Source organism: Fusarium venenatum, assembly GCF_020744135.1.
Source record: "Fusarium venenatum strain MPI-CAGE-CH-0201 chromosome Unknown EDB82scaffold_1, whole genome shotgun sequence".
Classification (NCBI taxonomy): domain Eukaryota; kingdom Fungi; phylum Ascomycota; class Sordariomycetes; order Hypocreales; family Nectriaceae; genus Fusarium; species Fusarium venenatum.
Genome location: NW_027072129.1, coordinates 1,585,634 through 1,597,077, shown reverse-complemented (window position 1 = coordinate 1,597,077; position 11,444 = coordinate 1,585,634). Strand labels below are relative to the sequence as shown.

General features: G+C 49.3%; 3 protein-coding genes across 3 annotated transcripts; 2 read left to right on the top strand and 1 right to left on the bottom strand.

Moving 5' to 3' along the window:
• Positions 1-97: 97 nt before the first annotated feature.
• EDB82DRAFT_11160 (WD40-repeat-containing domain protein) lies at positions 98-1,539 on the bottom strand. Its single transcript, XM_025731947.2, has 3 exons — positions 1,380-1,539; positions 643-1,240; positions 98-592 (listed from the first exon to the last, which is right to left on the bottom strand). Exons 1-3 carry the CDS (start codon positions 1,427-1,429, stop codon positions 227-229), a joined length of 1,014 nt encoding a protein of 337 aa, XP_025590921.1. The 5' UTR covers positions 1,430-1,539; the 3' UTR covers positions 98-226.
• A 1,415-nt stretch (positions 1,540-2,954) lies between these two features.
• On the top strand, positions 2,955-7,466 carry EDB82DRAFT_422081 (formate--tetrahydrofolate ligase-domain-containing protein; the record flags this gene model as incomplete). Its single annotated transcript, XM_065607609.1, has 8 exons — positions 2,955-3,078; positions 3,216-3,253; positions 3,307-5,834; positions 5,884-5,981; positions 6,407-6,455; positions 6,958-7,045; positions 7,245-7,281; positions 7,372-7,466. 8 exons carry the CDS (start codon positions 2,955-2,957, stop codon positions 7,464-7,466), a joined length of 3,057 nt encoding a protein of 1,018 aa, XP_065465337.1.
• Positions 7,467-8,379: 913 nt separating this feature from the next.
• On the top strand, positions 8,380-10,706 carry EDB82DRAFT_425125 (uncharacterized protein; the record flags this gene model as incomplete). The annotated part of the gene is made up of 2 exons (XM_065607644.1): positions 8,380-10,543; positions 10,600-10,706. 2 exons carry the CDS (start codon positions 8,380-8,382, stop codon positions 10,704-10,706), a joined length of 2,271 nt encoding a protein of 756 aa, XP_065465336.1.
• Positions 10,707-11,444: the final 738 nt, after the last annotated feature.

Genomic DNA, 11,444 nt, shown 5'->3' with positions numbered 1-11,444 from the left:
GTAGAAACGTGATCAATCGTGCAATTTTCGACCTTTCCTTAAACCCTGGAGAGATGGTAAGAATTACAAGCCCATTTGTCTTCCTCTTATATCTCCCCTTACACACTCCCAGTCTTTCCATCACCTCCAGCTTCCGTTTATTTTTTGCCCCATTTGAACAAAAAAAGATTTATTTGTTTGTCCCCCGAAACGCCGTACTATGCAAGCACACAGGAAAAGAACGCATCTACTGCATTCGGTTGATTCGTTCCCTCTCGACCTCGTAGTTGAAGTCGAAGTAGCCCTTGTCGAAGTGGTGAACTCGCACGTATCCGTCCTCTCCGCCGCTGGCGTAGCTCTTGCCTGTAGGGTCGGCGGCGACAGTGTTGAGGGGACCGAAGTGACCTCGCACACGGCCGATCTCGTCCTCGAAAACCTTGTGGTAGAAACGGGCCTCGAACTTACCCTGACGGGCAGAGGTTCGTGTGACATCCATGGCGGCTTGACCACCACCGAGGATGACAAAGTCCTTCTTGGGGGTGATGGTGGCACTGTTGAGGGGTGTGTCGGCAACGTAAGTCTTGAGGACCTCGAGGTCACGGGCAGAGATGAGCTGTGTATTGTCAGTATTGAATAGAATTGTGAGAGCTTAGCTCGACGTACCTTGGAAGTCTTATCCTTGCAAGCAGTGATGAAGTAGGTGCGGTCAGGAGACCACTGGAGATCGACGATAGGCTGGTTGAGCTCGTGGACGGGGACGTTGTCGAGCAGGTCGCCAGTCTTGGCGTCGTATCGGCTTACGCTGCCATCCTCGTGGCCGGCGATGATGTATTTGCTAAGGGCGCTCCAGCCAGCAACGGTGGCCTTGCTTTCGTCGCAAACGATGGTAAGGCTCTTCTCGTCGTTCTGCTCGGCGTTGAGGTCGGGGTTGATATCGATAACAACAATGTTGGAAAGGTAACCCATTCGCTTCTCAGTAACTCCCAGTAGCTTGGTTCCGTCCTCGTTGAACTCGACTCGCTTGACGGCGGTAGGGAACTCCCAGGTCTTGATGAGGCGACCAGTCTTGACCTCCCAGAGACGGATAGTGTTGTCGGCAGAACCGGAGGCGATCATGGTTGAGGTGGGGTTGACATCGACAGTCCAGATAGCACCGACGTGGCCGTGGTAGGTTCCAAGACGCTCGCCGTTGTGGGAGAACCAGGCGCAGATCTGCTGGTCCTTTGCGACAGAGAAGATGAGATCGCCATCTTTGTTGAACCTGGATGTGTGTTAGTACAGTTGCGGGTGAAGTTGAAGGTCCCCAAGTCTGATAACGAATAGAGGCTCTCAGACCAATATTCCCCCCTCTTTGCAACTCTTTCTCGTTGTATACAGACAGGACGCAAAGATTCACATACTTAATTTGGGTGAGCGCACGCTCGTGCCCGGCAAGAAGAATGGGCCTCATGATTTCGGTTTCTGGGGTCAGGCACTAGGAGGGGTTGACGGAAGCAGGTTCGGAGCGGCTGATTATATGGCGAGGGCTTTCGCGATGAATTTTTGGCGGTTGTGTGCGTTTTGGACCTTTTGGTGGGGCAAGAAATGAGTCCCCCGCCTCACAGCTAGAATAGTGACACAGGGCTGATGCCTGATGAGGATCAGATTGTGTGTTAAAGTTGAGCTTAGCCATGTCTGGATACTTGACTGCCTGGAGGGATGCTACTAAGTTAAGGTTGTACAAAAATAAATTTTCAGTACCTGATTTAAGGCGCCTCGGAGTGATTGATCAATTTTGTCGCTTATTTTGTAAATGACTGTTTGATATTCCAGCCTATCACGAATCAAGTCATATAGAACAGTTAGAGTCATAAAAGAATTAAAGAGTCATCAGAATGAGTAACTCACTTAGTAGGAGTGCCTGGAGATGATTCATTGCATGATCCTTCCTTAACTGAATATGACCTCACCTTTATCACACAATCCTGAGGCATCAAGAACTCGAATATTCGTAATTTTTACAACTTCAACCTCACCTTGGTGTAAAACAAAGCAAGGCTGAGGGCATATCTACAATTGCAGCCAATCCTGCCAATCTTACTGGCCATACATACGAGTCACAACCAGACTCATCCCGGTCGATTCTACCTTTCTTTCGAGAATTGTGTCAGCCTCGGGGCATAGTCCCACGACCGACTACTGCCAAGAGTGGACTTCCTGTTCGAATATGGAAAAGTTATAGTGAGCTCACAATATTCACACGAAGGCTACCGGTGTCAGAGTGTGTGTCGAGCGATACCGTGCTGTGTTATTGCTGTCTATTGTATCGATCATCTTGTTTCGATGGTCTAATATTATTGTCTTTCTCTTTGTTTAACTTTGATCTAGAACTTCTTTACGGAAAGACTTGCATTGCATCAACTTGGATGCACACGTTGTCGGACGTCTGGAGATCGTTCGGCATCTAATACATATTTGCAACTTGAAATATAATTATATTCGAGTTGATCATGTACGGCGAGCTCTTCCGTTGCGCCGTGTTGACGAGAACGAATAGTTCCCGAAATGTGCCGAGACAGCGACGGCATTTGAGGTTTCTATCATCAGCGTTATCGATACCATCAAGGCTCAATTGCAAGCATCAACGGTCGCGAAGCCGATCATATACGCCCCAAGCCGAACCCGCAGTAGGCGGGTCCCAGCAAAGTCAGATTCTCACCCACACGCAGGTGTCTTTATACCCAAAGTCGCACAGGCAAAGCCTCTTTCACACGTGTTCGGACGTTCCTTCCGTGTTCACCGGAGTTCCCCCAGACGCCGCTATTCGGACTGCCCCTCTCAAATCGACTGCCCAAGCCCACTCTATATACAGCGAATGCTTCCCTGTCAATAATCGACGCAACAACTTGGCTTCAATCTTTTCTCCAGCCTCTGTTGTCGAGTCTTTGTCTTTTTCCAATAGTTTACAGCAGAAAAGACTCTTTTCCTCGACCACAATGGTTGCTACAAAGCTCGACGGCAATGCCATTGCCAAGTCGATCAGGGAGAAACTCTGTGCTGAGGTGAATGAGAAGCAGAGGATTAACCCCAGGTTCAAGCCCTGCCTCAAGATCATCCAAGGTAAACTTGTTACTCACAATACTTTACTGGTTCAACGCTGACTCAATTGTCCTACAGTTGGTGATCGCTCAGACTCTTGTTCGTAAAATGCTGCCCCGCCATCATGAGATCATCTCACCACTAACCCCGCCATGTAGCTACTTATGTTCGCATGAAGCTCAAGGCTGCCGCTGAGGTCAGTTAGAGGATCTCGCGACCCAAGACTCAGTCACTGACTCTTTATCGCAGGCTGGTATTGACAGCCAATTGCTGCACTACCCTGAATCTATCTCTGAGGCAGAGCTTCTTGACCATATTCGTCAGCACAACAACGACCCTGCCGTTCATGGTATTTTGGTTCAATTGCCTCTCCCCAAGCACATTTCTGAGTATACCGTCACATCTTTCGTGGCAGATGAGAAGGATGTCGACGGCTTCGGCACCAAGAACATTGGAGAGCTCGCCAAGAGGGGTGGCAAGCCTCTTTTCATTCCTTGCACACCCAAGGGTTGCATGATCCTCCTCCAGGAGTCTGGTATCGACCTGAAGGGCAAGAACGCCGTTGTCCTCGGAAGAAGTGACATTGTCGGCAGTCCCGTCAGTTATCTTTTGCGAAACGCCGACGCCACTGTTACTGTTGTGCACTCCAAGACACAAAACATTGAGGAGCATGTTCGAAACGCAGATGTTCTCGTCGCCGCTATTGGCCAGCCTCTCTTTGTTCCGGGCAGCTGGATCAAGCCTGGCGCCGTTGTCATTGATGTTGGAACCAACTTCCTGCCCGATGCTACTAAGAAATCCGGACAGCGACTTGTTGGTGATGTGGACTACGCCTCTGCAGTTGAGGTTGCCTCTGCCATTACTCCGGTTCCTGGCGGTGTCGGCCCCATGACTGTTGCCATGTTGATGCAGAACGTTGTCGATGCGACAACCTGGTACTTTGAGTCTCAGAAGCTTCGCAAGACCATCCCCCTACCCCTAAAGCTGGAGGACCCCGTCCCCTCAGATATCGCCGTTTCTCGAGCTCAAACACCCAAGGATATCACACGAATTGCCGCTGAGATTGGCATTGCACCCCACGAGCTGGAACCCTACGGCGCATACAAGGCCAAGGTTGACCTTGGTCTCATGCAACGACTGGAGCACCGAAGAAACGGCCGTTATGTCGTTGTCACCGGTATCACTCCTACTCCTCTTGGTGAAGGTAAGTCCACAACAACTATGGGTCTGGCTCAGGCTCTGGGAGCTCATGTCGGACGCATGACATTCGCCAACGTACGACAGCCCAGCCAGGGCCCTACCTTTGGTATCAAGGGAGGTGCTGCTGGAGGAGGCTACAGTCAGGTCATCCCTATGGACGAGTTCAACATGCACTTGACTGGAGATATCCACGCCATTGGTGCTGCCAACAACCTGCTAGCGGCTGCTATTGAGACTCGCATTTTCCACGAGAACACTCAGAAGGACGGCCCCTTGTACAAGCGACTAGTCCCTGTCAAGAATGGCGAGAGGAAGTTTGCTCCTGTTATGTTCCGTCGTTTGAGGAAGCTCGGAATTGACAAGACAAACCCCGACGAGTTGACAGAAGACGAGATCCACCGATTTGCTCGATTGGACATCGACCCAGAGACCATCACTTGGAGGCGAGTTCTCGACGTGAATGACCGTCACCTGCGAGGCATTACAGTGGGCACCGCCCCTACTGAGAAGGGTCAGACGCGAGAGACTGGATTCGACATCACCGTCGCTAGTGAGTGTATGGCTATCCTCGCCCTCAGCAACAACCTGGCTGAGATGCGCGAGCGTCTGGGATCAATGGTCGTAGCCACATCACGAGGTGGTGACCCTGTCACAGCTGACGATCTTGGTGCTGGTGGTGCCCTCACTGCTCTCATGAAGGATGCTATCAAGCCCAACCTCATGCAGACTCTCGAGGGTACTCCCGTCTTTGTCCATGCTGGTCCCTTTGCCAACATTAGCATTGGACAGAGCTCTATCCTCGCCGACAAGCTTGCACTGAAGCTTGCCGGTACCGAGGCTGATGAAGACCACAAGGAGAAGGCCGGTTTCGTCGTTACTGAGGCTGGATTTGACTTTACCATGGGAGGTGAGCGATTCTTCAACATCAAGTGTCGTACCTCTGGACTTGTTCCCGACGTTGTTGTCATCGTTGCCACTGTCCGGGCTCTCAAGGTCCACGGCGGTGCCCCTCCTATCGCTCCCGGTGCTGCCCTCAGCCCTGTTTACAAGGAGGAGAATGTCGATATTCTGCGTGCTGGCTGCGTGAACCTCAAGAAGCAAATTGCCAATGCCAAGTCTTTTGGTATTCCTGTCGTCGTCGCAATCAACAAGTTTGCGACCGACACAGATGCTGAAATCGCTGTCATCCGCGAGGAGGCTGTCTCGGCTGGTGCTGAGGATGCTATCCTGTCTAACCACTGGGCTGAGGGTGGCAAGGGTGCCGTTGACCTGGCCCACGGTGTCATTGCGGCAGCTGATAAGCCCAAGGACCTCAAGTTCACCTACAACCTCGAGGGAACCGTCCAAGAGCGTCTCGAGGCCATCGGAAAGAAGATGTATGGTGCCGAGAAGGTCGAGCTTAGCGAGCTTGCCCAGAAGAAGGTTGATACATACACTCGCCAAGGATTTGGTCACTTGCCCATTTGCGTGGCCAAGACGCAATACTCTCTTTCTCACGATCCCGACCTGAAGGGCGCTCCTACTGGCTTCACGGTTCCCATTCGCGACGTCAGGCTGGCTGCCGGAGCAGGATATTTGTAAGTTTATTCCCTACTGTTCAACGCAACGTAACTAATATATGCCTAGCTATGCCCTTGCTGCTGACATCCAAACGATCCCAGGTCTGCCAACAGCACCTGGTTATCTCAACGTTGACGTCAACGTGGAGACAGGCGAGATCGAAGGTCTGTTTTAATGATACCAAAACTCTCATGCATAATGGATAAGTAGCTGGAAGCAAGGCATACGGGACTGTGCTCCCTCAACTCAACGTGGGAGTCACGAATGGCAAGGCGAAACATTGGACGTGACATTTCAACACATGGTGCGGGACTGGTTTAGCGGAATCACATATCATCTGCCGTTTTAGGGCAATATTTAGAATCAAAATTTATTTGGATAAAGCCGGAGTCACTTGTGATGAGATGGTGATTAATTGAACGAGAGCTGGAGGATCCCGACATTAGGGGTGCTGAATCCAGATCTGCCAATAGTCTAGTCACAGCTGAACACCCTGGATTCTGCCTTGGCTGGAAATGCAACCGCACTATGCATATACGTACCACGTAATAGGCGTTAACGGGATTTGCCGTTGTATGTGTTACGCTAGAGTGTAGTACCGCAGCCACAGAGTCGCATGCCTACGATGCTGGGAACATGTAGGTCCCGTGTTATGTCCTCAGGACATCAGAAAAATTGACCGCTGGAAGCATAAGAGACGAAATTAGTAGGTCACTTTATGCCCCTTAGGCTATAGTTTTTAGACTACTAATCTTTATACCCTAAGACTTACGAGGCCATGTTTTCTGCTACCCAGTAGTATGTAACCTGGGATTGTTGTGTATGTAGTTGGCTAGGAAGTTTACCACCACAACAAGCCTTGTACTAGAGAATGTGACAGGGTCGGAATTCCCCGTTGATAACTAATTGCTGTGCTGAGTCTAGAACAGTTGGAAAGAGGCGCTTCGTGTGGAGTATAGATCAACCTTATTTGAGCTGTCAACAAAGACGCTCTAGGAGAGTTGCAAGTGGTATCATCTTTTTACTATTAGATCAAAGTTCTGTTAGATCTAGGGAGATGGAGCAGGGAATACTCGAACTGGAATGATCGCAGGCATGGTTAACTGCAGTTACTAGGTATTACCTTGATTGCCTAAATAGGCCTGTCGTTCAGCTCAGTTTTCACTGTATGGGAGCTACAGTTTCAAAGCTTGTTATTGGCCACGACAAGATAGCCACGAGAAGCCATGTAAGACTCAGCCCGACTCGACTAGCAAGGTAGGAACCAATGGCTCGGCGCCTGCATAAGGGAGCGGTACCGTTTGATCCTTACCGCCCATTGAGATCATTGCATTTTTAAACTCTGTACGAGTTTGTTCAAAGTTGAAGGGGTGACGTGCGTCCAAGGTACCTGAAGAACAAGTGCTGCTCTTCTAGGGCGATAATAGATCATGGGTAGACTGTTGATCAATAGAAATACCTACTGTATGTCTCGAGACCTAATTATACAGCATTGCTTACTTATGATCAACAACCTTGGTTTGACAAGCATTAGTCTCAATGTTACGAAAAAAGCTTTCAGACTTGTCGCACACCCAACAAGCAAGACAGTCACTGCCGAAGGATTTAACCCCACCGACGGTTCTGCCCTGTCGGTACGGTACGGCTGATCACAGAAGAGGTTAGAATCTGAGGCCCTTGACGCCATCTTCTGTACAGTGTTTGTGATAAACTGCGTACATCTCCGGAGATGTCCTGGATAAAGTTGCTTCTGCGAGACATCTGACTTTTCCAGGTGTGCCGTATTGGGAAGGGAATGCGAAGAGTCTAGTATGATTGTTGCATTGTTGTGGCTTGTACGTTTATGTTATTTTCCGTCTCCGATAATGCAGCTTGGTCAGTACGCACACGAGCAAGACAACTCACCAAGCTTCGTGTCAGCGACATATAGATAGATGATTTTCGTATATAGACGTGGACTAAGCGGTGACCATAACGGGTATGCCGGTGACTGCCTTGCCAAGAGCCTGATCTAAAGCATGGATCGTGCCTGTCTACTCTGATACTACCTACAAGCTAAGAATAAGCATCTGACACTGCCTTGGACCGATGTCATGTCAACCTCATATTCATACCATCCAATACATTGGCTCATTCGCTAGCATCATGCCAGAACTCTCTCTCCACGTTACCAGCACAATGGTGCGCCATCACCCAACACAACATGACACTGCCACTTGAAGCTATCAGCCCTAAATGATGCAGGCCTTTGACATGGAGAGCTAAACAAGCTTTCGGTTGCTTCCAAGATTACCTGCCAATAATATAGGCTACCAGGATCTGAGAGGCCCTGGTACTGATCTGAGCCCTACAGTGTGGGCTTGCCTAGCTTCTGTCGAGACCAATCTATTTCGAAGCCAAATCAAGGCAGCCAACGCCATTTCAACATCATACAAAGACCGGCTTTTTTATTCTTCCTCCGAGCCCCTGTTTCAATCCCTTCAAGTACTACTCCAAAAGCTTTCAGGTCTCTTTGACCCCCATGTACAACAATCCATGATTACCAAACCCTTGAGCAACAGCATGTCTTCAAAACATCCCTTGAGACGATCGTGTGCTTTTTGTCGAGCGAGGAAGATCAAGTGCTCTAACGAGACAATCTGCGAAGCTTGTCGCAAGCAAGGCGTCGACTGCATCTACGACTTTGAATCTCCACGAGCCAAAGGACGCAATCTCAGCTTCGATGGCACCAAAGGCAACAACCTACTGCAGGTACGAAGCGAACATGACTTACCCGAAAGCAAGAGGAGACGGTCATGCTCGTCCAACTCTGCTTCTTCCATGTCCCCTAGAAGAGCACATGAAGATGTTGTGTCGCTGGGGGATGGCGTCGAAAGCCTTGCTGCCTCCCTTGAGCAGGCGTTTCATGACAGGTTTTCCCCAATGATTTTTGGAGAAGCAAACCATGTTGAGCTGCAGGCGAGCTGCAACAAAGCTCGATGCATTGGACTCCTTCCCCTGGTAGCCTGTGACCTTGTCGGTTCTGTTGGCCAGGGATATAGCATCTTGGGATCCTGCCAACCTAATGATTCCAACAGTCAATTGATTCGGTCTGGTTTATCCAGCGACAAAGCTTCCAGCATGTTTGACAACAATGCATCATATTGCAGCAGCCCCATCTCCACCTTTAGCCATCGACAAAGAAACCAGCTGATAGATGTTTGGTTCTCGGCACATCCTTTGACCTTCCTTATCTCGAAGACGTTGCTCCTCCGGGAAATGCGCGAAGATACTTGCGACGAGATCCTCATAGCTGTTATGCTCGCAGATGCCAGTTTTGTCATCAGTGAGGGACCTATGGTAACACGCGGGCACGAACTCTTGCAGTGGGCAAAGGCCCAGCTGCAGATGCGATCTAACCACCCCTCCGAAGAAAACGACGCTGTGTACTCTGGAGTGCCAACAAGAGTCTACAAAGATGTTACCACTGCACAGACACTGGTGTTGCTAGCCTGGAATGCCCTCTCGGCAAACGAATACCGCCGAGCCGTTTGCTATGTACAAGTTGCGAGCAAAATGGTAACCCGAATCAAGGACTGCATGTCAAAGGATGCCTCTCCACCCAGCTCGAGTCGTATCAACGGGGTCGATGTTCTCGATGTTGAGAAAGAGATTGTCTCTAATCTCTGGTGGACGACCTTTTCGCTCAATCTTTGGATGTCCATTCAGGCAGGAGTTCCACCCGATGCCAGCCTGTCGACCTTCACGCATGATTCTCTTCCCGCAACAGAAAACTCGTCCGTCTCTATACAACTCGACCTTGTTTCCGAAAACTTCAACACATTGCAGAAACAGAAACGAAACATCCAAGAGATGCGACCCCTTGCCCATATTGTCAACACGGTTGCCTACCTTTTTTCACAATCAGACCAAGCTGCATCCAAACATGGTCTTGATGTCTGCAGGGAGACTGTGCGTGAAGTTGAAGGCTCAAATACTAAACGCTCTAATCGAGGTGACCAACCAGATGAATCGCAGCACTTGATCGTTGCATTCCACCAGACAATGATCATCCAACTCCTCTTCCCCAAGAATGGGTCATTCTACGACCAAGTCATCCTCCCTACAGAAACTTTGCATCAGTTCTGCTCGTCGTTGGAACATATTATCCGATCCCTTTCGGCCCCTGCCGGCCAGCTCCACCAACATACAACTCCTGCTTCCCCCATCCAAGAACATCTGTCCAAGGCCCTTTGCAATCTTTTGGATGCATGTTCTCGAGCTTTCAGCCTTGTTAGCCAAAATCTAGGGCTTGGTCTTGACCCTGGCTACTTCCGTCCTGATTGGGACAGTCGGCTGCGTTCTTTAGCAAGCTCTTTGTATACAATCAGTAAGACCAGACATTTCTACCAGACTACATCTTTGCGAAATGTGAGGAAGCAACTGAAAGCTTGTATCCGAGCTTTTAGTGATCAAGGCTCCTCAAATACATTAGGGTTGCTAGACCCGAGGATGAGCAACATTCGATCCTTGTCCCACTCCCCTAACAATGAGGCATCGAATACTTTCATTGTTACAGATGACTCTTCGGCCGATATCCCTTCGCCATTCCGCTATGCAGAGGGTGGCCCGAGAATGTCTTCATCCATGCCATCCTCATCAGCGTCGTCGACCAGTGTCTCGACCCAATCATTCACTCCCTTTGAGGAAATGACTAAGTGGCATGTCGACGAGAACTACTCTCCAAGTGTTCTGACCACAGGCAATCTGAGTTCTCCTACAGTAGTTCAGTCGGGATTGCAGAATGGGACTCCAATGCAGAACGTGTGGTACTCACAGCCGGCCCATGTGTTGAACTTCCAGGCTGCTGGCCCAGCCTCTGTGCAGAACACCCAATGGGTTTGGCCTAGTTCAGGTGCCGAAGATGCGACGTATATGTCTTTCCAAGCTCTGGATATGGAAGATGCATAGGGTTTCTGAACATGATGATTTATAAGTTAGCGCGAGACTGTGGTTGGAGTTACTGCAGCGGAAAGATCAAAATGAACTACCCAGATAGTGGGAACTGGTTTGAATTCTGTAATAAGGTATCGGCTATTGACGGTATCGAGACCTGGACACTGTTTGTGTTTCCACGGCATCCTAAGTATGTACCTTATCAACATTTATCCCCCGAGATAGTGGTAATATCACAATGTCTGTGGCAACAGAAAACCTGGAGCTTAGATACGTGACATGTAAAGAAGCGTCTAATCTGAAGTCTGACGAGTTTATCATCCTTTTGGATTTAGTGTTATCAGAGCAAAGTATTCTGTATCTCATAGTGATATGCCACATTGTGTAATCGTATCTAGCTTTCGTCCATAGAAGCCACAGAAGTGACTGTGTTGAAAGTGACTAGATATTGGTAGTGTCGCCTAATCAAACTTGATAAGAAGATAAAAGCCAACCAGGAATTAGAGGCCACAGACTTAGCAATCCTATATCGCACCTGGTATGAGTCTTGACTACAGAGTGAAGGACGAAGTCAGTATTAAACTTTAGAAATCACGTACATCCACCGAATATCGCACTTGGTTACTCATCATTTCCCTCTGTCGTCTATAGACTTGCCATCGAAACATGATTCGCCTGGTTTTGCGTTCTTT